The sequence below is a fragment of the Diabrotica virgifera genome, chromosome 10 (genome assembly GCF_917563875.1).
Source record: "Diabrotica virgifera virgifera chromosome 10, PGI_DIABVI_V3a".
In the NCBI taxonomy this organism is placed as follows: domain Eukaryota; kingdom Metazoa; phylum Arthropoda; class Insecta; order Coleoptera; family Chrysomelidae; genus Diabrotica; species Diabrotica virgifera.
Window position 1 is genome coordinate 142024391 of NC_065452.1, and position 27446 is coordinate 142051836.

The following is a 27446-nucleotide window of genomic DNA, read 5'->3' on the forward strand; positions in this document are numbered from 1 at the left end:
GTTAGCAGTATCGTAGCATAAACAGCCGTAATCTAATTTACTTCTTATTAATGATCTATATAGATTAAGTAAAGTTGTTGTATCAGCCCCCCAAGAGGTATTTGACAGCATTTTTAGTAGGTTAATTCTGGATTGGCAAGAACGTTGCAGATTCGTTACGTGGTTTTTCCATTTTAAGTCACGTTCAAAAGAAAGTCCTAAGAAATTTATTTCTTCTGACTGCTTCAGCATAACTCCGTTAAGTGTTAATTGAATATTAGGATAGTCTTTCCTTTTGCTAAAAATTAAATAACGTGTCTTTTCGCCAGAAAATATAAAACCCGTGTTTTGCGACCAGTTTTCAATTGTATGCAAGGCCGTTTGCAATATATGTGATCCCAGAGTTACATTATTTGTTTTTAGATAAATGACTAAGTCGTCTGCATATAGGCTAGTAAATACAGGCAGCTTTATTTGATGTATAATACTATTTATTGCAATCAGAAAGAGTGTAGGACTTAGAGTAGATCCTTGTGGAGTGCCATTTTGCAGTACTCGTCTGGAAGATGTGAATCCATTGGCTCTAACTCGAAAAGTTCGTGTTTCTAGAAAATTTTTAATAAACGACAACATATGCCCTTGGACATTCCATTCTTGAAGTGTTTTTAGTATAAGATGTCTCCATGTTGTGTCAAAAGCTTTTCTTATGTCAAAAAATACGGCAATAAGTTTTTGATTGTGCAGAAAAGATTCATGTACAGCTGATTCAAGGGTTATTAGATTGTCTGTTGTGGATCTACCCGTACGAAATCCACTTTGTCTGATACTTATTAGGTTATTGTTTTCGAGATACCATTTAAGACGATAATTAAGGATTTTTTCTAAAAGTTTGCAGGTACAGCAAGTAAGTGAGATTGGACGATAGGAATTTGGATCGTCTTTTGGTTTATTATATTTAAGGATTGGAATTATAGTTGCTTGCGACCATAGATCAGGAAAGTCGTGCTGAATGAAAATATTATTAAAAATATCAACTAATATTAGTTTTGCATTTAGAGGAAGATTTCGTAAGAAAAGAGGGTGGATATCATCAGGTCCTGGCGTCGAATTTTTTGCGCTTAAACAAAATTCTAATTCTTGAAGACTTATGGGTTTGTTTATTGGATTGTCGCTCTCGGTGATTTGTATATTTGACGATTCCATTAGATTTTTATATTCTAAAAAAGATATGCTATAGTTGGAATCACTAGAATTAAGTTCATATATATCTGCTAGTATTTCTGGAATAGCTACCTTGTTTGAATGCATTTGGTTATTGTATGATAGCGTATCTATGCCTCGGAAGTATTTTGTTCCTTTTATTCTGCGTACTTTGTTCCATATGTCGCCTATGGGAGTGGAAGGATTTATTGAAGCCACATACTTTTTCCAACTGTCTCGTTTTCCTTTCTTGATCAATTGTCTGCTTTTTGCTCTGAGATTTTTAAAAATTATAAGGTTATCGATAGTTTTATGTTTCTTATAAACGTTGAAAGCGTGTTTAGACAAAGTAAGTGCTTGCGCAATTTCGTTATTCCACCAAGGAATTGGCTGCCTTTTACTTGATTTTGTTTTCCTCACTGCGATTGTTGCTGCAGAAATAATAATATTATTAAATAGTTCCAGATTTTCGTTTGCGGTATTGGTTAAATTAAAGTTGTTTGTTTGTCCTTCTATAAGTGTTCGATACAAATCCCAGTCAGCTGACTTTATTTTCCATGTTTGGTGAATTGGAAAAGTCAATATATCATTAGTATCTATGTTTATTGTGATAGGGAAATGATCACTATCATATAAATACCCCAATGTGTCCCAGTATAATAAAGTAGCTAGCGACGGACTGCATAAAGAGAGATCTATAGCTGAAAATGTACCATTGTATGAATTGAACCTAGTAGATTTGCCAGTGTTCAGTAACACTAAATTTAAATTGTCGATGAGATTGTTTAAGAGATTACCACATTTGTCGGTTTTGTTACTTCCCCAGGTACTGTTGTGACAGTTAAAATCGCCTAATATTATTTTTGGGTGTGGAATTTGGTTTAAAACATTGCTTAGTTCAGTTATATCTACATCAGTAGGATGAGGTAAGTATACGTTGCAAATATTGATTTTCATTTTGTGGGTGACTGACACTGCAACTATTTCCAGGTTTGTTTGCAGTTGTATTTCGGTTGACTCTATGTCATCCCTTACGAAAATTGCTGTTCCGCCGCTTGAATGATCTGTAACTCGGTTTCTTAGAAAAGGAACATAATTTTTTAATGTTACATTTTGATGTTTGAAATGGGTTTCTTCTATGCATATGACTAAAGGAAGATAATCGTTTATAAGAAGCTTGATGGATTCTATATGGGTAAAATAACCATTGAGGTTCCACTGTAATATGAATGTATTATTGGCCATTTTAACTATTTACTTGAGAACTTGATTCGTAGTCAGTTTCGTCAGTAGAAGAAAGACTGCTTAGAAGTAGTTTCTTCTTCAATCTGGTAATATTGTTTTTTAAACTTTTATTTTGTGTTTGAGAATATATAAAGTTTAGAAGTTCTTTGATTTCATCGCTTTCATTTGAATAATTTTTAGCAATAAGTTCAGGATGTTTTGAGTGAAGGGAATTTGACAGAAAATCACATATTTCATGAAAAGAAAGTGTGAAGGAAGGGATTCTATTTTCAATTTTTTCTTTAATTTCATTGAGAATATCTGGAATAGAATCTTGAGTTTTAGGCTTTTTATTTTTTTGTTTTTCAGTAGTGGGAGGAGGTAGGTCATTTTCAAGGATTTCGGGAGAAGTGGAAATTTGTCTTTTAGTAACATGAATAGCTTCAGAGATTTTTCTATCGCTTTCAATTACTGAATCTTGGGATATTTGTGGTTGTGACGAAATCTGTAGTTCTTTGTTTGTTTGTATGGAAGTGGTTTGGTCGTTTGTGGCTGATGTTAATTCGTGATTTTTTGTAATGTTAAGTTTCGGTTCCTTTAATGTCTGGGTACCTTCTTCGTGTTCTTTCCGTGGTTGTTCTTCTGGCTGGCTATATTCTTTATTGGCAGAGTTGAGTACGTTCACTTGATGGTCAGTTTCCGTTTGATTAATTGGACTACTTAATGATGATAAAGAAGGACAGTCAGAATCTTGATGTCCGACCGTCTTGCATCTGGAGCAGTTTAAACCGTCTATGGAAATGTATATTCTATATGATGTATTGTCGAATGAAATTAGGAATGAGTCAGGAATCGATGCATTTTCTAAAGGACTTATGAAGATTTGCCTTCTAAAGCTAAGCACGTGGCTATATTCCGGGTCTTGCATGCCTACTCGTAGAAACGTCATGTTGGAGACGGATTTTATACCCATAGTTTTTAGATGGTCTTCAATTATGCTATTAGGTATAGTAGGACATACACTTGATATGATTAATCTCTGGGCAGGAGTTATTAATCTTCGTACTTCAATTTGGTTGCCGTCAATAATTACATGTTTGTGGGAGCTAAGAAATTGGTCAACTATATATTTAGACGAGAGGTAGATGCAGATGCGGTTGTTTGCGATTCTGGATGCCCAAATAACGTTTTTGGGCTGTACTATTGATCCAACAGCTTTTACATATTCGAAAACTTGTATTCCTTGTATGGTTGAAAGTATGATACCTTGGTCTTTTGAAGGATGTTTAAAACTGTTTAATGCATGAGAGTAAGAGATATGTGACGTAGTCGGTGTATTTCGTGAAGTAGTAGCTAATTCCGGTTCAGCCATCGTCCCGTTGAAAATTTACATGCATTGGAACAGCGGATCTGAAGCCGGACCTGGCCTCTTAACAAAATTAGACGGCAGCCTAATTACTTGAATCAGCAAAAAGTTGTTGTCGATAATCGATAATTTGGATTGAAATCGATAAAATATTGCCTTTTAACTTCTGATTTTATGGTTAGATATAAATAATGCAATTTTGTACTCACAGAATCGTTGGTTTTTTAACACACTGTCACATTTAAACTTTATCTTGCAAACAATGTAAAAATTAAATTATATTTCAACTTTTAACTACTTGAATTTATAAATTTGTCAGGAGTGATATAAAGCTGTAAGATTTGCTTGCTATCAGGACCGGACTCACCTTTTTGTCTTTTATAGAATAAAATCAGGTAAAAGGAATTTATATGAGCAATATTTTTACTTTTCGACAACTTTTGTAGTGTGGTGTTCGCGATTTTTATCAAATTTTATTATATTATTGTACCTTAAAAAAGTAGCCTATAGGTAGGGTTACCATAAGTCAGGATTTCGTCCGGACAGTCCGGATTTGAAAGACATGTCCGGATTGGCGTCCGGATATGAGAAATGTCCGGATTTTTTCTTTACTAAAAAAATATCTAAAAAAACATATTCAACAAATTACTCGAAGATCTCAAAAGATGCAAATTTTATTACGGTTACAATTGATAGTTCAAACAAAAACGAATTCAAACTGACTCCGGTATGTGTTCGTTATTTTAAGCAAAATGAAGGTGTCAACGTGAAACTTTTATTTTTTGATGAACTTTCGGCTGAAACTTCTGATCTTTTAGTAGAACATGTTTTAAAATGTATTAAAAAGTACTCTATTGATTCAAAAGTAGTTTGCCTTTGTGCTGATGATAATACTAATACTAACTTTGGGGGTGTCAAAAGGCAAGGGCAAGGATATGTTTTTTTCCTTGAACTACCCCTGTCTGGATTTGGCCTTAATAAATTATGGTAACCCTACCTATAGGTATTCTTTTTAGCTCGCTAGGTGCCCGTGGGCCTCAGATATGCCCCTCGAAACGGTTAAAAATAGCCCTTTTTACTCTGAACCCAGTGGAGCCCACAAAGTCTCATTTTTCTTGTTATAATGTCAGCATCTTAAAAAAACCAAGCCCCTGGCACACATGGAATAACTGGTTAACTGATAAAGAATGGTGGACATGTGCTATGGAAGCGTGTCCATAAACTAATCTACCGCATATGGACACTACAAGTCATCCCAGAAGATTGGAAAGTAGGAATCTTACTTCTTATGTACAAAGGGGGAGACAAACGACTCTGCGAAAATTATAGGGGCATAACAGTCACAGATCACTTAACTCTATTTAGATGTTTCACCAGGTGTCTCAAGGTCATACTAAACTAAATGTCATTTTTAGTAATGATACGTTTTTTGAGATGTCGCCATGCACCTGGAGTGAAGATTTCTTCTATATCACTGAGTCTGAGTGTCATTATAATTTGTCAATTGTCATCATTGTCAGTGTCAGTATGCCTTTATCTTTTATCTTTATGTCAGCAAAAATGTTTATCTGATAATCTGATTGTTAGCAATAATAAAAAATCCTGATTTAGATAAAATGGATTCAAATACAGTTTTTGAAACAAAACGAATGTGATTTGAAGATCCCTAGGAAGATCAAATTCCTACCTCACATTTGCATGGTGAGTTCAACAAGTATTTGTTATTAGAGAACAAGTAACACAGTTAGTGGTGTAGGGAAGCAAACGAATGTAACACCAAGACCAAGTAAGTAACCCCTATAGAAAATATATAATTAATACAAATTATTTTACGTGAAATGAATATGGTTATTATCAAATCAATTATATTAATTTTTTGTTTTAGTTGAAAGTCCTCAACAAGTAGAGATGCACACATGTTTCAATCATTTGAGATACCCTTTTGTAGAAGTATTTGGAAGATAACTATTAATAATTTCATTTGTAAAGATACGATTTGTAAAAAAGTATATACAAAATGGTTTTGCTGGTATTAAATAAATAAATAAAAATACGTTGTCATGTCTTATTTTTTCCCAAATGGTATTTTGTATATTTGAAATTAAAAATAATTTGCATATTTTAAAACCAAATTATTTTTTTTTTCAACTATACAAAAATTTTTAACCTAACATTTTCTTCCCACCAAAATTACATTTTGAAATTCCCGCTTGAAATTAGTTCCGATACAAGCGGCATGGAGCGCTGTTTTTCATATTTAACCAAAGCGTTATCGTGAAACATCTAGAGGAGGTAGGTGATCTGTGATAACAGTTTTAAATGTCGTCTACAAGATATTATCGGGAATTATATACAGCTGCCTGGAATTTTTTTCGGAAGAAATGATTGGTGAATACCAATGCTGTTTCATACTAAAGAAGTCAACTATTAGTCTAAGAGCTAGAGCCGAAAAATCATCGTCATAAGTAATATGGAGTTTGGCATGTGAAATGTGTCTATTGTATATTGATAATTATGACCCCTTTCAGGCTGACACCTCAGTGGATACAGGAAGTAGCAATAAGGGATGAAAGGGGAAAGTTAGTGTAGTCTTTAAAGGTTTTCACCTCCTATTTTGTTAAACCTCCATCGATTTGCATGAAAGTTGGTGACTAGTTAGAACATACCTCAGGAAATAAAAATGATTTGGTGCCAACTTGCACTTTTACCCTGGGGGTGGATACCACTCCTTCTCGGGGGTGAAAACCATTTTATTAAAAATATCCCCACAAATCGATAGAGGGACAAATTATAAGTAAAATTTGTTATATCATGTTATTAAAATAAATCAATACTTTTTGAGTTATTAAAGATCAAAGATTTGTCTGTTTAAGAGCACATGCGTGAAGTTACGGATGATAAAAAGAAAATATTAATTAATTGTATGTTACTAAAATATTATTTTTATATTATTTCGATATTATAAATTTAGCAAAAGTGTATTCGAATATGTCAAATGTACCCATTATTGGACACCCCCCAGTTTCTGGACATATTCAGTTTATAATGAAAAAAAAAAAAAAATTCAATTAAATATCGAAATAATATAAAAATAATATTTTACTAACATACAATTAATTAACATGTTCTTTTTATCATCCGTAACTTCAAGCATATGCTCTTAAATAGACAAATCTTTGATCTTTAATAACTCAAAAAGTATTGATTTATTTTATTAACATGATATAACAAATTTTACTTATAATTTGTCCCTCTATCGATTTGTGGGGTTATTTTTAATAAAATAGTTTTCAGCCGCGGGAAGGGGTGGTATTCACCACCAGGGTAAAAGTGCAAGTGGCACCAAATCAGTTTTGTTTCTTGAGATATGCTCTAACTAGTCACCAATTTTCATGCAAATCGATGGAGGTTTAACAACATAGGAGGTGAAAACTTTTAATGACTGCACTAACTTTCCCCTTTCATCCCTTATTGCTACTTCCTGTATCTACTGAGGGCTCAGCCTGAAAGGGGTCATAATTGTCAATATACAATGGACACAATTCACAGGAAAAACTCCATATTACTTATGACGATAATTTGTCGGCTCTAGCTCTCCGTCTATATAGACGAAACACATAATACTTATTTTAAGAGGTATACAGTATACATGAAAAATGTGTTGAATATAACATACCAATTTACAACTTGTATATCGATTTCAAACAGGCGTTTGATGGAGTATATAGACAAACGATGCTAAATCAACTATCTATGTTAGGGATGCCCAATAAGTTAGTTAAACTTAAACAGTGCTCTTAATGTTGTTCTGAAGCTATTTTCTTGTGGCATTTTTACAATTTTAACTATTTAGAATGGGAAATAAGCCACAATATTAAAAAATGATTTTTATTAACGTTTCGACGCCCAAATCGGGTGCCGTTGTCAAAATAGTAGTATTTAGATAATTTATTTATTTATATTTAGATAATATTTAGATAATAAAAAAAGATATTATATATATAAAATATCAGAATAGTATTTTGTATTTTGACAACGGCACCCGATTTGGGCGTCGAAACGTTAATAAAAATCATTTTTTAATAATATTGTGGCTTATTTCCCATTCTAAATAGTTAAAACAGTGCTCTTAAACAGATAAATATTTTACCTTTAATAACTCAAAAAGTATTGATTTATTTTAATAAATGATATAACAAATTTTACTTAAAATTTGTCCTCTATCGATTTGTGGGGTTATTTTTAATAAAATAGTTTTCACCCCAGAGAAGAGGTGGTATCCACCCCCAGGGTAAAAGTGCAAGTTGGCACCAAATCAGTTTTATTTCTTGAGGTCATTTCTAACTAGTCACCAATTTTCAAGCAAATCGATGCAGGTTTAACAAAATAGGAGGTGAAAACCTTTAATGACTACACTAACTTTCCCCTTTCATCCCTTTTGCTACTTACTGTATCCACTGAGGTGTCAGCCTGAAAGGGGTCACAATTATCAATATACAATAGACACATTTCAGATGCCAAACTCCATATTACTTATGACGATGATTTTTCGGCTCTAGCTCTTAGACTATTATTTATACACAAAACAACTGTGGTGTAGCCGTAAACATCCAATAATGAGCGGCTAAGCACAATTACAAGAAGAAGAAAAATCCCTTTTTCTAGTGACCCATAGTGTAATAAGGGGTGGGGGTGGGGACACCTTTTATCTGTTGAGCGATCAGGATGTTAGAAAACTTTCAGAAATTCTAAGAAATCAACCATAAATCCGTATTAGTATTCTAGTACGTCATTGAAAAAGAAAAATAAAACATTAATCGGATATGACTACTGTGAAGCACCTTTAAATTGTATTATACACCTACGCAAATGATTACTCCTAAAAATCAAAACGATTCGAATTTCCACGAAAAATCATCGATCCACGAATATAAATATTTTTACAAAATAAATTTCGAAGTAACCAATTTTTCGTTCTAAATATATAACATATTATATTCTAAGTATAAAACGGCTCAGGAGTGATTCCCGATAAACTGTTTATAAAAAATTAACGCGGTTTTTTGACGCAGCTCTGCTTGATTTCATGCAGGATTTTCTGAAAGGTTAAACATGATTGTGAAAAATATTTTACTTTTCCTGCCGTGTTGAGTAACATTTATAAACAAACTTCTTCTTCTTCCTTCTTGTATGTAGGCTTTAAAGCCTGTTTCTTCTTCAATATTAGCCTCCTAAATTGTTTAAATTATCGCACCATCTTTTTCTTGGTCTGCCAATACTTCTTCGTCCATTTGGTGACTTATCTCGTGCTATTCGTTATATCCTATGCTCTGCCATTCTACTAATGTGTTCTTTCCACTCCTGTTTCCGTTTTGTCACCCATCCATTTATGTCTTCTACATTGCATGATCTTCTTATGTTTTCGCTTCTCTCCCTATCCAACAGACTTTTCCCTGATATTCGTCGAAGTATTTTCATCTCGGTTGTTTCTAGTAGTCGTCTCGTTTTAGATGTGTCAGGTCTTGTCTCCGCCGTGTATGTCAATATAGGTCTAATTGCTGCTTTATAGATTCTTGCTTTTGTGTCTTGTCTTAGGTGTTTGTTATTCCAGATTGTGTCATTAAGAAATCCCGCCGCTTTACTTGCTTTTAAGCTTTGTTGTCGTACTTCCTCTTCAACATATCCGTAACTGGTTATATAATCTATTCCTAGATATCTAAACCTTGTTTCCTACTTTATTATTTTCCCATCAATTTCGATTTTACATCGTAGAGGGTATTTAGATGTTGTCATACATTTGGTTTTTTCTGCTGATATTATCATATTGTATTTCTTAGCTGTCGTATTGAATATGTGTGTTAATCTTTGGAGATCGTCTTCTGTCTCGGCGATTAATGCGGCGTGGTCTGCATAACATATTTAGATTTCTTTGTTCCACATTCTGTAACCATGACCTTTACGCACTGCTTCTGTTATTTCGTCCATTATTATATTAAAGAGAAGTGGGCTTAACGAGTCACCTTGTCTGACTCCGCTTTGTACTGGTATAAACTGTGTTAGTTTTCCATTTACCTTTGACTGTATTCGATTGACGGGAAAGACGGGAAATTCCCGAAAGGCGGGAAAGCAGTTGGACCTGATCAAATTCCTGTTGAGTTACTCAGATTGTTAGATGAAGAGGGAATTACGATACTCCAAAGATTTTTCAACCAAATTTATAAAAAAGGAAAATTCCCTGTCCAATGGCTTGTATCTACCTTTATCCCTTTGCCAAATTCCTCAAAGTTCTTCACTACAGAATCTCCACAAAATTCGATAAGGTTATTGGTTGCTCACAATTTGGATTTCGAAAAGGCGTGGGTACCAGGGAAGCACTAGTTGCAACCCAAGTGCTAGCTCAGAACTGCTACGATCAAAGAAAAGATGTAATGATGTGCTTTATAGATTATGAAAAAGCCTTCGATCGAGTACAACATCATAAACTCGTACATATACTAAAACAACTCGACATAGATCAAAAAGACATTCGTTGCATAGAAGCTCTTTACTGGAATCAAACAGCTGTCGTCAAGGTGGATAATGAAACAACGCAAGCTCAAAAAATTCTCAGAGGTGTAAGACAGGGATGCATTCTCTCCCTACTACTGTTCAATTTATATTCAGAAAGTATCTTCCAAGAAGCTCTTGAGGAATGCGAAAGCGGCATCAAAGTAAATGGTACCTAGGTCAACAATATATGATATGCGGATGACTCGGTCTTAATAGCAGACAATATAGAAGACCTCCAAAAACTTCTTAATAAAATTGGAGAGCATAGCGAAAACATGGGACTTATTATCAACATAAAAAAGATGAAGTTCCTTATATTCAGCCGCCAATTATGTCAACATCAAAATGCAAGACTAGCATATAACAACCAAGATGTAGAGCGCGTAAGAAAGTTTAAGTACCTGGGAACCTGGCTATGTGAAGACTGGATGTCGGATATGGAAATTAAATGTCGGATAGAAAGGGCCAGAAGTGCATTCATGAAATTCAGAAACGTCTTTACGAACTCTGACTTTGACCTAAACCTAAGACTAAGATTCACAAAACGCTATATATGGACGGTGCTCCTATATGGCATGGAAGGATGGACTTTAAAAATAAACACAATGAATAAGCTAGAGGCATTTGAGATGTGGATCTATCGACGAATCCTTAAAGCTCCCTGGACCGCAAGAATAACAAATGAAGAAATCCTGAGAAGAATTGGTACAGAACGACAACTGCTATACACAATTAAACAGAGAAAAACGGCATACCTGGGGCACCTAATTAGAAATGAAAGATACCAGTTTCTGCAAACCTTAATTGAAGGAAAGATCGAAGAAAGAAGAGGAGTGGGCAGGAAGAAAATGTCATGGCTCCGTAATGTCAAACAATGGACAGGACTAAAAAACATAGGAGACCTAATACATACAGCAAGGGATAGAGAAAAATGGTCAAACGTGATCGCGAACATCCATTAGTGGATTGCATAAGAAGAAGAAGAAATATTCGATTATGGAAATAGATGTTTTCGATGGAGGTGACATTCGTCCATTGTCGTAAGGGTTTTAAGCCATGAGTTGCGTCTTCTTCCTGGTCCCTTTTGATATTGATTTTGCATTCGATTATAAGTTGGAGCAGTTCATACTTTTGATTTCTTACGATGTGGCCAAAATATTGTGTTGTCCGTTCTTTTATTATAAGCATGAGCTCTCTTTCCTTATTCATCCTCCGCAAGACTTCCGCATTTGTTGTATGGCTTATGTAGGATATTCTGAGCATTTTACGGTAACACCAGAGTTCGAATGCTTGGATTCTTTCTTGTGTTGCTTCTGTCATTGTTCAGGCTTCAACATAATAGAGCAAGGTGGAGAAAACATAGCACCTAAGTATTCTAGTCCTCAATGAGATACCCAGACGTGTTCTTATCTCTAGTGAGTGGTCCCAAGTGTCATGAAGATTACTTCCAAGGTACGTTATTCTTGTTACTCTTTCCAGATCTGGTCCGTCGACATTGACCTTTACCCTTCTGTTTTGGTGCTTGCTGATGACCATCGTTCTTATCTTCTTTGTGTTCAACTTTATTCCAAATTCTTTACAGGATGTCGTTACTCGGTCTATTAGGCGTTGCAATGCTTCAGCATTATCTGCCAGAATGACTGTGTCATCAGCGTATCGCAGGTTATTTATACATTGCCCTTTTATAATTATACGATCCGAGGTGCCTTCCAAAGCTTTCTTAAATATCTTCTCAGAGTAAACGTTGAACAGTACAGGTGACCGGACACATCCCTGTCTTACTCCCTTCTCGATTTTGATTTTTCCAGATTTTTGCTTTTTATTCTTTTGTTCTTGGTAGAGGTTTGAAATGATCCTTAAGTCTTTATCGTCGATATTACATGACCTTAAAATATCTATTAGTTTTATTAGAAATAGAAGATAATAAAAGGTACAAATAAACGCAAAAATTATTTATTTTAACCGAACCGTATTATAAATAATATACAAAGGAAGAAATTAAGATGTGTGTTCTACAAAATATTCTTAAGGCGCATTTAAATCAAAGCGAACACGAACGAACGAACGAAGGAACGAATTCGTAGGTGTTCGCTTGGTCATTCGTTCGCTACAAAGTAGGGCCATTTACATTGAAGCGAACGTTCGCATTCGTTGATGATCGGGAGTGCATATTGCCCGCAGATTGGGTATTATAAGAATTTTGTTTCTTTTAATTTTTCCAGTTTTTTACGCAACTTTCGAACAAGAAGAGTAAGTTTCCCCTTCCCCTTCTGTTGTTTTTTTTTCAAAATCAAGAATAATTGTTTCCCATTCATGTAAGTTGTATTGGCGTCGGCATAGAAAAAAACAGGAAACAAAAGACATAAAAGCATCATTTTTCTATCGTTAACATTTTAAAAGTAAAATATAAACAAAAGTTTCCTTAACCATGTCTAAATACAAAAATTCTATCATTTACTTTTTTTTCAGAATCTGGTGGGGCATAAATCATGGAGGTTCAGATCTGGTATTTGGTGGTTTTAACGCTGTATATTACTAAAGAATTTGAAGTATGTGCGGTAACTTTTTCAGGTTAGTATGAACTTTTTACCATATTTTTGTGTATTGGAGATGATTTATATTTAAAGTCAACCAACCTGTATCAATAAAAACAATCAACCAACCAAAAAACATATATCAAGGGCCTCTCTCTAATATATATTTGAATTTAAATAATTAATTGATACGACACTGGTAAGATGGACATTTGAAAGCACACAAACAGAACACATGTATTTTTGTTTTAAAGGAATCACCTTGAAAATTTAGAGGCCGAAATAAGAATTATATCTATATCTATCTACATATAATTGAATTGGCATTAATTGGTGTCACCCCTAAACTTCCCCTAATATACTTTTTCTTAATTGTATACAGGGTGGTTCATCTTATTCGCCTCGGTGTCTGTACGGAAAACCACTTGATATTTTAAAAAAATTTGTCCACGGAAATATACAGGGCCTTTAATACTACAATTTAAAAATAATGTGAATTATACAGGGTGCTCCAAAAAAGAGTGGTATATCAAAGTTATATTTTTTCTTATGGAATGCCCTATATCTGTTGACATTACTGAATTGACCTTAAAAAATAAGCTATACTTTCATAAGGGTTCCCTATACCTAAATACAGAGTATTTTGAGTTATTTCGTTTTTTATGAAAATGTAAGGTTTTAGAAAAAAATAAATATCTACAAATCTAAGAATCAGTAACAAATTCTTTCTTGGATCTTAATAATAGACTATTTAGCATACTTAAACAGATGCTTACTGCAACAAAAGTTCTTACAGGGTGGTCAAAATATGAGATTGTTCTATTAACAAATTCAAGCTGTAATACGTTACTTATTTTAAATAGAACACCCTGTACCTTACTAGTCTATCGCGTAGAAAATTTACTTAGCTTTTAATTTATATTAGGGTTTCCTATACCTATCTTTTACAGGGTGGTCAAAATACTAGATTGTTCTATTAACAAATTCAAGCTGTAATAACTTACTTATTTTAAATGGAACACCCTGTATCTTACTAATCTATCGCATAGAAAATTTACTTAGCTTTCAATTCTTATTAGGGTTTCCTATACCTATCTCCCTTCTTTTTTAAATATTTAAAGATTTCCTAATTTGTAAGCTTTAAAAATTAGAATTAAGTACCTATGTCGTGGTTATGTACAACACATCACCAACACCGGCAATATACTTAAATATCTTAGTCAAGATACTTTCGTTAATAAAATTCATATTTTTATGATTTAATCACACAGAGTGTTCTGATTTTAAATGACATACTAGATATTATATTCTTTATAATGGAAGATATTTAAAATCTCTTCAATTCCATGTAAACATTCTCAATACACATGTTATTCTGTAAATATAAATTCCCATGTTATTCTGTAAATACCCATTTTTACATATTTTTGTACAATAGGCTCGTTTTCGTCATAGTAGCTATTGCGTTTAATTGTTTGTAATTGCGATTCAAAGATTCAAACAAAAGTGGTGTTCTTAAATTTACTTAATAAGCGTCGGTTTAAGATATAGAAAATACTTATACGGAATGAAATATATTTTAAATATCTTCCAGAATACGGCATCTAATATAGGGGTTTAATATAGATGCAGGTATAGGTGCAGTTTAATATAAATATATTATTCAATGTCACATTTAGGCCAAAATCAACTAAAATAATACAACACTCTGTGTGATTACATGATAACAATGAACATTTCATTAATGACAGTATCTTGTCTAAGTATATTGCCAGTGTTGGTGATGTGTTGTACATAACCACGACATATTTACTTAATTCTAATTTTTGAAGGTTACAAATTAGGAAATCTTTAAATATTTACCAAATAAAGGGAGATAGGTATGGGAAACCCTATAAGAATTGAAACCTTAATAAATTTTCTACGCGATAGACTAGTAAGATACAGGGTGTTCCATTTAAAATAAGTAAGTTATTACAGCTTGAATTTGTTAATAGAACAATCTAATATTTTGACCACCCTGTAAAAAGATAGGTATAGGAAACTTTAATACAAATTGAAAGCTAAGTATATTTTCTACGATTCTACGCGATAGACTAGTAAGATACAGGGTGTTCCATTTAAAATAAGTAAGTTATTACAGCTTGAATTTGTTAATAGAACAATCTCATATTTTGACCACCCTGTAAGAAACTTTGCTGCAGTAAGCATCCGCTTAAGTATGCTAAATAGTCAATTATTAAGATCCAAGAAAGAATTTGTTACTGATTCTTAGATTCGTAGATATTTACTTTTTTTTAAAACCTTACATTTTTATAAAAATCGAAATAAATCAAAATACTCTGTATCTAGGTATAGGAAACCCTTATGAAAGTATAGCTTATTTTTCAAGGTCAATTCAATAATGTCATCAGATATAGGGCATTCCGTAAGTTAAAAATATAACTTTGTTATACCAGTCTTTTTTGGAGCACCCTGTATAATTCACATTATTTTTAGATTGTAGTATTAATGGCCCTGTATATTTCTGTGAAGAAATTTTTTTTAAATATCAAGTGGTTTTCCGTATAGACACCTAGGCGAGTAAGATGAACCACCCTGCATATTTTTGTTTCTCCGCTTATCCATCTAAGCATTTTCATTTCCGCCATATGTATTCATTGTTTCTTTTTAACTGTCCAACATTACATCATAGCTGATCTTATGGCCGTTTTATAAAATTTTCTTGTCAGTTTCATTGGAATCTTCTTGCTACACAAAACACCACTCGCGTTCTTTCACTTCATATCTACATCTAATGCCAATTCTATTGTATGCATCTCCATCTATTTCCCCATTACTCGCTAATACCGACCCTAGGTACTTAAAACTAGTACTTTTCACATTATTTCATCATCCAAAGATATCATTTTATTTGTAGTAACTCCAGTTTTTATTCTAAATTGCTTTCACCATTTCCTGCTAACACTACATCATCAGCATATACTAAGGGGCCGTCCATTAATCACGTGATGTTTTTTTTTGGCATTTTTTAACCCCCCCTCCCCATTGGTGATACATGGTGAGGGTTAAGATTTACCCCCCCCTGCCCCTATATCACGTGTATTTTTTAGGATCTACAAAAAATCTATTTTTTTAATAGGTATCTATAAAATACACGTATAAGTAGGTAGATATTGTCCTTTTCATGAGCATTTTTCAGTGCGTAACAAATGATAGGAAAAAGCGTAAGTCCGTGATGATACACATTTATGACATTTATTCTAACATGACATTTTAGTTAAATCTGACAGTTGTCACATTTTATTTTCAATTTGGAATAAAAACAAATCAAATGTGTTTCTTGCATTTATAAAATGGTATTTTCTTTGATTTGTATAGTCTTATAAATTATAGAGAATATATTTGTAATATTATTATCTAATTAAAAAAAAATTATTTTTTTATTATGGCGCCATCTATCGACAACTAGAATAATCACCGAACTAGGATAATTACCAAAGTAATCACCGACGTGCCTTTTTTTCTGTCATATACAATTTAAAGCGTTAGAAAGAAATCGAAAAACTGTGACGCACTGAAAGATGATCATGAGAAAAAACTATCATCTAATTTTTTTATAAAAAAATTAAAGAACGTTTAGAGGTAGACAGAAAGGTTGCAGGTTGATTTTTATTATACATAAACATTATTTAATGTACGGTACCCTGGGATCACTAATGAGCAAGACTTTCTTCAACATCAATAACTGGATAAGCATCTATCAAGTCAGTTGTTGGCACAGTGCGTTGTTGAAGATCAACATCAGTTTCATCAAGCCACTCGGAGTCATTATTTTCGCGCACTACGCAGAGAATCTCTCGATCTACCATTCAATTTCAATCGTCGCGTGAGGATGCAGGAAGGACGAACATTGTGCATGTACATCTCTATAGTGTTATTGCTCAGATTCAGTTGCTTGTGACAAGTATTCACATGCGCTTTAGCTATTTTCTTTGTACAGAAGTCCAGTGCACACAGCTGACATGTCCTTTCAAAAGTATCTGATGGTCCTTCTGCAGGCTAGGGCACTACAGGTCATATAAATCAATTTGCCGAAGCCTTGATACGTTGGAGTAATTTCGAGAGACCGTCGCAGAAGTTGTCATGATGCTCTTGAGGCTCTGGAATATATAGGCCACCGGACGACTGCAAAATCTGGTAAGGAGGTATAACGAAGCGTTCCGAAAGAATGAATCGTATAGAACTCCGCATATTATATATCTAAAGCAAATATTGACTTTCTCACACATGCTTGCTATACCACTGCTGGGAAGACAGATCTGGAATAAAACTTTCAACAATGTTATCTGGCTTGACATACTCAGCTACGACGCCATGGCCGTCAATAACCATATTACTCCATACTTCTGAGAGAACTTCACCAGCCTTCTGAAAGTTCTTTTCAAGGTAATGATCTTTTGTTCTCCCTTGTTCATCCAAATGGGTTCCATAAGAATCATGCGGAATTGTAAGTCCAGATAATTCCCGGCTGAAAGGCGCCATTCTTCTCTCAACGCGATTGAACGCGCTATACCAGGTGCATTTGTAAAGATAAATATTGCTCTGGATAATGCTTGACAAAGTTGTGTAAGGCATGTTGAATACTTTTGAAGTATTGATACATGAGCTAAAATATTGAGTTTATTAATAGAATAGTATAATGTTTTGATCACCCTGTACAAAATTTTGTAACAATAAACATAAGTTTTAATATGTCAAATACTCTATTGCTAAGATCCAAGAAGAAATGTGCCTCCGATTCTTACATAGATTCGTAGATATTCAGTGCCAAAACAACAGAATAACTCCCACCACTTTATCAATTCATTAGATAGTAGGTATAATACATTATAATATTAAGCCTAAAAGCCCATATTGAAGACGGCAGACTGACCAATATTTCTAAAGGGTCGTTTAAACACAGCGATAAATCAAACAACTTATCAAGGTCAATCGAGTTGTTGCAACTTATCATTGTGTGTAAACGGTGCATCGCACAACTTATCAAAGTTGGAGTTGGGTTGAAGGTGGTATCGCATTGAATCGCAGCGTCTAAACAGTGTTTCAACTTGTCATCACAACTAGTTGCTGTGACTTATCGTTGTGTTTAAACGACGCTTAAGTGGAAACATCTGGTGGTGCATTCAAAACAAAAGATCTGAAAGTCCTTTTTTATCGTAGGCACTTAAAATAATTTACCATTACCATGTAAAAGTATCCCGTGTCACTACAGAAATTTGGGTTCATATAATATTAGAATGAGAAATGATTTTTTTTATCAGTCACACCAATGCCACTTTCGAATTTTGTGTGCATTTAACGAAAAAATAAATACATGTAACGCCACTTTTCAGTTGAGTTTCGGGCTTTTTTTTTTTTAAATAAATATACGTGATATTATTACTAGACCCCCCTCCCCCTTGTGATGTTTCGTGATTTTTTATGGAACCCTCCCCCCTTTCGAGCCTCACGTGATTAATGGACAGCCCCTAAGCATCAGTGAATGTTACCCTGTATTTTCGCTGTTATATGATTCAACACTAATGGGAATAAATAAGGACTAAGCACCAAACCTTGGTGCAATCCTACTTTCACATGAAATTTGTGAGTCTCACCTATACCTGTCCTAACACTAGTTACTCACTCATACATATGGTACTAAAGTAGCTTTTGGCCCTGTAGTTTGTACATTGCTGTATATCTCTCTTGTTTTTGTAAACAGGTACTAATATACTGCTTCTCCATTCATCTGGCATTTGTCCCACTTTCATAATGCTATTAAATAAACCTGTTAGCCAACTTGTTCCTGTCTCTTCTAATACTAATTCTAATATTTTATATACATTTTTTTCTTCTTCCCTGGTATCAAGTTGATCGCATACATTTGTATACACGTCTGCTTTAAACCGACCACTTACGGTACTGCGGTGTCGTTCGACAATATCTTCGATAATAGCAATTCTGCACTACTGCAGCAGACAGGCCAGTCTCCCTGTGGTCAAATTGTACGATGTTGTTGGATGCACGGTCACATACGATCAAAATTTTTGCCAATTAGTCGAATTCGACAAAATTGAACGACGCCCCAGTACCGGGAGTGGTCAGCTTTAGCTTTTCTGCTACTACTAGGTACTGTTGCTTCCATATTGGCAACAGTGTAGTTTGAAGATCTCTCTCCAACCTATTTTCTTGCCACTGTTTATATTAGGTTTGTTCTAGCATCAGTTTCAAACGGTTTGAAACCATCAGCGAATAGTCGACCAGCGCGAGTAGAGGGGATAGCACTGGTGACTGTATTATGTTCTCTCACTGACTAACTGTTTGCTGACGTTTTCTGACTAGTTTGACTGTTTGCTGACGATTTCTGACTAGTTTGACTGTTTGCTAGAACAAACCTATTATTGTCTCTTTCAAACTTATTTCGTGAACTTTTTCCAAGTATGTCAATAGCAGTATCTCTAATCTTCCACTAAATTTCATGTAGTCGAAGCAATAAAGCACTGAACCTCCGAAAAAAAAAACGACAAGACGGATCTTAATAATTCTTTTTGCATTCGATTCGTGAATGCGCCAGGAAACTTTGTAACCCCGAGCCATGATATAATATTGAAAAACTGCATACAAAAAATGCATTCTTAAAGAGCATCTCAAACAGACAATAAAAAAAATTCAGAACTCGTCAATTATCGGCGGAAATGAGTTCAATTTTGGTACTCGGGGGTTTTGGGGTCGTTGAAAACGAATATGTTGTCGAAAGTGATCTCCGGAATACCTGGTGCCCAGGGTACCTACTGTTTACCTCGTCTTGTGGAGTTTTCGGCAAATTCATTAAAAATTAGTCAAAAATCATTACTCGGGTGTTTTTGGGGTCGCTTACGACGAATATGACATTGGAAGTGATTTCCGGAGTACCTGGTGCCCAGGGTACCTACTGTTTACCTCGTCTTGTGGAGTTTTCGCCAAATTCATTAAAAAATTAGTCAAAAATCATTACTCTGGTGTTTTTGGGGTCGCTAACGACGAATATGACATCGGAAGTGATTTCCGGAGTACCTGGTGCTCAGGGTACCTACTGTTTACCTTATTTTGTGGAGTTTTCGGCAAAAAATGTATTAAACAATTAGTCAAAAATAATTACTCGGGGGTTTTTGGGGTCGCTAACGACGAATATGACATCAGAAGTGATCTACGGAGTACCTGGTACCCAGGGTACCTACTGTTTACCTCGTTTTCTGGGGTTTTCGGCAAATTCATTAAAAAATTAGTCAAAATTCATTACTCGGGGGCTTTTTGGGGTCTCTGACGACGAATATGACATCGGAAGTGATCTCCGGAGTACCTGGTGCCCAGGGTACCTACTGTTTACCTCGTCTTCTGGAGTTTTCTGCAAATTCATTAAAAAATTAGTCAAAAATCATTAGTCACGAGATAAACAGTAGGTACCCTGGACACCAGGTACTCCGGAGATCATTTCCGATGTCATATTCGTCGTCAGAGACTACAAAAACCCCCCAAGTAATGAATTTTGACTAATTGTTTAATGAATTTGCCGAAAACTCCAGAAAACGAGGTAAACAGTAGGTACCCTGGGTACCAGGTACTCTGTAGACCACTTCCGATGTCACATTCGTCGTCAGCGACACAAAAACCCCCAAGTAATAATTTTTGACGTTGACGCAAAAATGTTTTAATACATTTTTTGCCGAAAACTCCACAAAACAAGGTAAACAGTAGGTACCCTGGGCACCAGATACTCCGGAAATCACTTCCGATGTCATATTCGTCGTTAGCGACCCCAAACCCCCCCCCCCCCCCAGCCCCGAGTAATGCTTTTTGACTAATTTTTTAATGAATTTACCGAAAATTCTACAAGACGAGGTAAATAGTAGGTACTCCGGAGATCATTTTCGACGTCATATTCGTTTTCATTGACCCCAAAAACCCACAAGTAACAAAATTGACATTCATTTCCGCCAATAATTGATGATGTTCTGAATTTTTTTATTGTGTCTTTGAGATGCTCTTTAAGAAGGCATTTTTTGTATGCAGTTTTTCAATATTATATCATGGCTCGGGGTCACAAAGTTTCCTGGCGCCTTCACGAATCGAATGCAAAAAGAATTATTAAAACCCATCTTCTCATTTTTTTTTCTAATGTTAATCATTTAATTTCCTTCAGGTGATGATGAGGACGTTGACGTCCTTCAAAATGTCACCGTAATAAGCCCCAACACAACAGTACTTGTGTGTCCAACAAACGAGGGCCAAATAACTTGGAAATATTTAAATAATAGCGATGGACCGGAAACAAATATAGAGGTAACATAGCAATAAAGTATTTGATTTTGTAATTTTATAACTGACTTTATTTTCAGAGTGACTCTCCCTCTTCGTTTACATTAATACCGAAAGAACATGGCAGTGGCATATATGAATGTTTGGCGAATAATTCTTTTTTGATTAAAAAGTTTAACGTTACTGTGTTAGAAGCGCCATATTTTACACGAAAAAACCAAATGACGAAGCTATTAGTGAAGCCTGCCGGAAACATGGTGAGGCTCACTTGTAGAGCTGAGGGAAATCCCAAGCCGAATATCACGTGGTATCGAGATGACAAATCTCCCCCTACAAGGAAATTAGGAGATATCAAAATCAACCACTTCTCGTTAACATTGGAAGATTTGGTTCCTAATGATAAAGGAAATTATACCTGTTTAGTGTGTAACATCATTGGATGTATCAATTTTACTTTTGCCGTGGATGTAGTAGGTAAGTACCTAAATCAAATATTTAACAACAATATTCTTGTGATCGTTATTTTCCCATTACGTTCTTTATACAGGGGCAGATTTATAGAGACTAAATTATTTTAGACAAGTATATAAAAATCTTGGAGATATTTAAAAACGTTTATTTCTTTTTGAAGACATCTTCACTTTGAATCACATTAAATAATCTATTATACAGTGAGGGACAAAATTATGGAAATAAATTCATTTTTCCAAAATGGGCAAGTCGATTTTTATTTTTAAATTATGATTTTTTGGCATTTACGGAGGGAGGGGGGATTTCACTCATTGCTATCTCTTCTTGAAAGCATTTCCTGTGACGTGAGATCGTTTGCAATGTGAACGTTTAAATTCATCGTTTTTTAAGTACATTTCAAATGCCTCATATTTGTTTCCAAAACTCAAAATCAAAATTTCATGTTATAGGTTTTGAAAATTAGGTTCTAAAAATGGAAATTCCACAGCGACTGGATCAATGGAAGACATTTTACTGATCTTATGGGACAAAAATTGCGCAAGGTTTATTTATTTAACAACTTTATAGAAACTGACACCATTTGCGGCAAAATGCAAAAGTGCATACAAAAACTGCAGTTTTCACCTTTAAAACGAATTTTAATTTTTGTCGATAGGATAGGATACTTTTATCAAAAGATATCGAATTTTTACCGATTAGTTGATACCATTATTTAAAAATTGATATCTCGCGCGTAACTGATATTCAAAATCGCCGATCGCTTTAAGCGTTATTTCTGAGGAAACAGTTCATTCTACATTCATTACATATAGACCAGGGCGCATCTGTAAAAATATTAGTACATTTGGACGTTGAGAGGTGACTCATATTTTTTGCAGAAATTGCTTGGAAATAACTCATATAATAATATTTGAGTTATACTCCCACTCAAAAAGGTCCGGAACATTGTTTAAATAATCAAAATGTCAAAAAATGAAGGAAAAATTCGATATTTTTCTTCGTTTTTTTATTATAACTTTAAAAGTATTCATTTTCGAGAAAAGTTGTACTGACATAAATGTTGCGTAATTAAATTTCCTACAATATACAATTCGTTAAAAATTTTAAAAATTGTCACTCTTGTTGCAAAATAGCAATAATTGCGAAAAAACGATAAAAAAACAAGTATTCGCATTTTACGTTTTTCAACCATTTATGCTACACTTAGGACCTTCATATTTTACTTAGAAAAACTATATAATATAAGAAAAGAATACTGCGAATTTCATTAAGATCGGTTCAATAGATTTTGTAAAATAAATTTTGAAATCCAGCTTTCGCAAAAAAAAATTATTTTTTCAAAATGTTGCAGGACTGAAAATAAAGCAGACAGCAAGTTGAATTATTTTTTACAAATAGAAGAATACTGTACCTTTCATTTACAATTTGCAAAATTTAAGTCGGTTAACCACTACGGCGTCAGGAATTTTTTTAAATAAACATTATTTTTTGGTGCTACGCGAAGGACTGCGGATAGTTTGCTCTGATGGGGCATTCCAATGACCTTTGATAATGATTGATACATTTTAATTTTTAGTACATTTCGATATAAATAAATAAATTTGTTTATTGCAAAATAAAAACACATACTCTTTCCTTTGAAATAACACTTTTTTGGAAAAAACTTTCCTTGTTCATATATTTTAAGTTAGAGAATAAAAGTTTATTATTTTTAAACATATGTAATTGTTTAAGCAATATTTCACAAACAATAATCAAATTAGTTTGATTTTTGTGGAATTAAAATATTAAAATACAACAAAATATAGAGTAAGAAAATAATATATTAGATAAAGATTGGAGGAAATTTTGGTGGAAATCAACTTGTGTGAATCGAACACCGCTGTCCTGCGCGTAGCACCAAAAATTAATGTTTATTTACCAAAATTCCTGACGCCGTGGAAGTTAATGGATTTTAATTTTAAAAATTGCAAATGAAAGGTACAGTATTCTTATATATGCAAAAAAAATCAACTTGCTACCTGCTTTATTTTCAGTCCTGCGACATTTTGAAAAAATGAATTTTTTTTGCGAAAGTTGGATTGCAAAATTTATTTTGCAAAATCTATTGAACCGATCTTAATAAATTTTCTGTGTTCTTTTATTATGTCATAAAGTTTTTTCTGGGTAAAATATGACGGTCCTAAGTGTGAGCATAAATGGTTGAAAAACGTAGAATGCAAATACTTGTTTTTTTTTATGGTTTTTTCGCAATTATTGCTACTTTGCAACAAGGGTGACAATTTTTAAAATTTGTAACCAATCCTATATTGTAAGAAATTTAATTACGCAACTTTTCTTGGAGTGAATACTTTGAAAGTTATAATCAAAAAACGAAGAAAATAATCGAATTTTTCCTTAATTTTTTGACATTTTGATTAATTAAACAATGTTCCCGACATTTTTGAGTGGGAGGATAACTCAATTATTATTATAGGAGTTAATTCCAAGAAATTTCTGCAAAAAAATATGAGTCACCTCTCAACGTCCATCTCAAAACAGATGCGCCCTGGACTAATACATGTTTGTTCAAAATATCTCGGCTACATTTCTTGTCTGAAACATTTTTTTCTACGGCATACCGATTCTAGGTAAATCGATGTTTTCCGTTTCTCCCGCTGCGAGGGAGTGTTTTAGAGGAGAAGGGGGTAGAAGTGGCAAACATTTTGCATCTTTTTGGGGTCACAAAATTGACATTTTCAAAATAATTCAGCTTGTTCGTATGTTTTTAGAGATGATGACTGGACTATTAATATTTGTTGTTTTCATCCAATTTTGAAAAAATGTGAAAACTTTGAATTATCCACGTCCGTCTGTCCGTCTGTCTGTCTGTCTGTCTGTCTGTGATCACAACTCCTCCGTCAATATACCAGCTAAAATGGCAAGTGAGGTGTCAAATGAAAGCTTATAATCCAAGGATGGTACTAAAGGTGAGAAATTTTACCTAGGCTGTCTGTCCGTCGGTCTCTCCGACCGCGAATATAACTCCTCCGTTTATACCAGGCAGAATGAGAAATGAGGTGTCAAATAAAAGCTTATATTCCAAGGACGGTACTTAAAAAGGTGAGAAATTTGATTTAGGCTGTCTGTCCGTGTGTCTGTCCGACCGCGAATGTAACTTTTACGTCATTGTACCAGGTAGAATGACAAATGAGGTGTCAAATGAAAGCTTATAATCCAAGGATGGTACTAAAGGTGAGAAATTTTACCTAGGCTGCCTGTCCGTCGGTCTCTCCGACCGCGAATATAACTCCTCCGTTTATACCAGGCAGAATGAGAAATGAGGTGTCAAATAAAAGCTTATATTCCAAGGATGGTACTTAAAAAGGTGAGAAATTTGATTTAGGCTGTCTGTCCGTCTGTCTGTCCGACCGCGAATGTAACTTTTACGTCATTGTACCAGGTAGAATGACAAATGAGGTGTCAAATGAAAGCTTATAATCCAAGGATAGTAATAAAGGTGAGAAATTTTACCTAGACTGTCTGGCCGTCGGTCTGTCTGACCGCGAATATACCTCCTCCGTCCTTATAAAAGGTAGAATGACAAATGAGGTGTCAAATGAAAGCTTATAATCCAAGGATGCTACTATAGGTGAGCAATTTGATCTAGGCTGTCTGTCCGTCTGTCTGTCTGTCTGTCTGTTCGACCGCGAATATAACTCCTACGTCATTGTATCAGGTTGAATGACAAATGAGGTGTCAAATGAAAGCTTATAATCCAAGGATGGTAATAAAGGTGAGAAATTTTACCTAGGCTGTCTGTCCGTCCGACCGCGAATATAATTTCTTCGTAATTTTACCAGGTAGAATGACAAATGAGATGTCAAATGAAAGCTTATAATCCAAGGATGGTACTAAAGGTGAGAAATTTGACCTAGGCTGTCTGTCCGTCTGTCCATCCGACTGCGAATATAAGTCCTCCACTATAACAGGCAGAATGACAAGAAAGTTGAGAAACTTAACATAGGACTTCCGGTTTTAGAAATGCGACCAGAAGTACTGTTTTAGAGTCACCGGAATAATACAAGTGATATATTATTCGACGCGACTTCGCAAGAAAAGAACAAATATATACTTCCGGTTTCATGACTGTCTGTCCGTATGTCTATCTCCTCCGTTATTAATACTGATAGAATGACAGATGACGTGTCGAATAAAACCTTATAACCCAAGGATGGTAATAAAGATGAGAAATTTGACATCGGACTTCCGGTTTTAGAGTTGCAACCGTATGAACTGTTTTAAGTCACTGAAATAGTATAAGCGATATATCATTCGACGTGCCTTAGCAAGATAAGAACAAATGTAAAATTTTGGTTTTTATATTATTTCTGGTTAAAAAGTTCTAACCAGAAGTGCAGAAATATTACATGTAACACATCAATCGAAGCGTATTGAAAAGTTTAGTTTGAATCATTAGTTTCGGTTTTGAAGTCATTTCTCTTTAAACAATGATGACTATGACCCAAACTTAAAATTGACTCAAAATTAGTAAAATCCTTTATCAATCGGCGCAAAGTTACACGAAGCGTTCAAATATCGACTTCCAGTTCTACTTTCGATTACTTTGGGTGAAAACCTAGGACTTACGAAGTCCAATTACTTGTTTTTTGTTATTTCCTACTAATTATATATTTTTGTATATATATTGTAGTCTTTTGATTCCCTTTTACTTTTCAGTATCGGGACTGACACGTCTTTTCACGTGTGTACAAAAATGTTGACCATTGTTTCTTGTTATATGCTAATCTGCTTGCTTCTGCTATTATTTTTCCCTTCCTTTGAATGATTTTCGCGACTGCTGCATCCCAATCTTCTCTAGGTCTTCTTTTATTTCTTTTCTTTTGTATCCTGGCTTCCCATATTTTCTTCACCAGTATGTTATCTTTCATTCTTTTCATGTGTCGCCACCAACTTAGTTGCTTTTCTTCAATATACTCAAGTACTGATGTCGTCTTAAGATCTGTCCGTATATCTGTGTTACTTATTCTGTCTCACATTGTCACTCCTCTAACTCTTCGTAAATACTTAATTTCTAGGGCTTGTATCTTACTCTTTAGTTTTCTAGTTAGTATCCATGATTCGCAGCCGTATGTCAGTACTGGTCTATATATGAGTATGGTTTTAAATACAGCTAGTTTGGCTTTCCTGGTAATTTCTTTCTTATTGAAGCTATTTTTTTCAGTTGTAACTCCTAAGTAGTATTCGAAATGGTTCACTTGTTCTATTTCCTCTCCATTAATTTGCATGTGGGTGGAAATGCATGATTGCATTTTAAAGTGCATAAAATGCGTCCAAAAGTGCATAAACCTATTTATACACTCCTGGCCAAAAAATCGGGACACCTTAAAATGGGTCATTTTTGATGACTCGAATCTCCTAAACCTGTTGTCCGATTTTAGTGATTTTTGAAGTTATACTTCTATAGGCGCGATTGAGAGTAAAATTTCATAATCTGTGCGCATGCGCACACAGACAGTATGGCGTTTAGTTGCTAAATCTTTTAAGTTATGTATAAATATATCAGTGCAAGAAAAGGTGTGAAAAGAATATTATATTAGTTTTTTTAGTAAATATATTTATTATAATTTTTATGTCTTTGGATTTGTCTTCTCAGGAGTAAGATGAGTATTATTAAAACATTTTATTGTATATTTATTATACTTGTCTGTTTGTTACCGTGAATTGTCATTAGGTACGTCCGAACCGATACAGACACAGTTCTCGTAGCGTATTTGGTATAGCAT

At 34.2% G+C, this 27446-nt stretch overlaps 1 protein-coding gene across 4 annotated transcripts in view; it reads left to right on the plus strand.

The window, feature by feature from the left end:
* Positions 1 to 27446, plus strand: part of LOC114332769 (fibroblast growth factor receptor homolog 1) — a 219043-nt gene that overhangs the window by 132121 nt on the left and 59476 nt on the right. For all 4 annotated transcript variants that reach the window (XM_050663224.1, XM_050663221.1, XM_050663222.1 and 1 more), the window contains exons 2-4: positions 12788 to 12889; positions 21074 to 21213; positions 21270 to 21663. In XM_050663224.1, the coding sequence (XP_050519181.1) occupies positions 12808 to 12889; positions 21074 to 21213; positions 21270 to 21663 (616 nt within the window). In that variant the 5' untranslated portion in view covers positions 12788 to 12807. The remainder of the gene's footprint in view (positions 1 to 12787; positions 12890 to 21073; positions 21214 to 21269; positions 21664 to 27446) is intronic.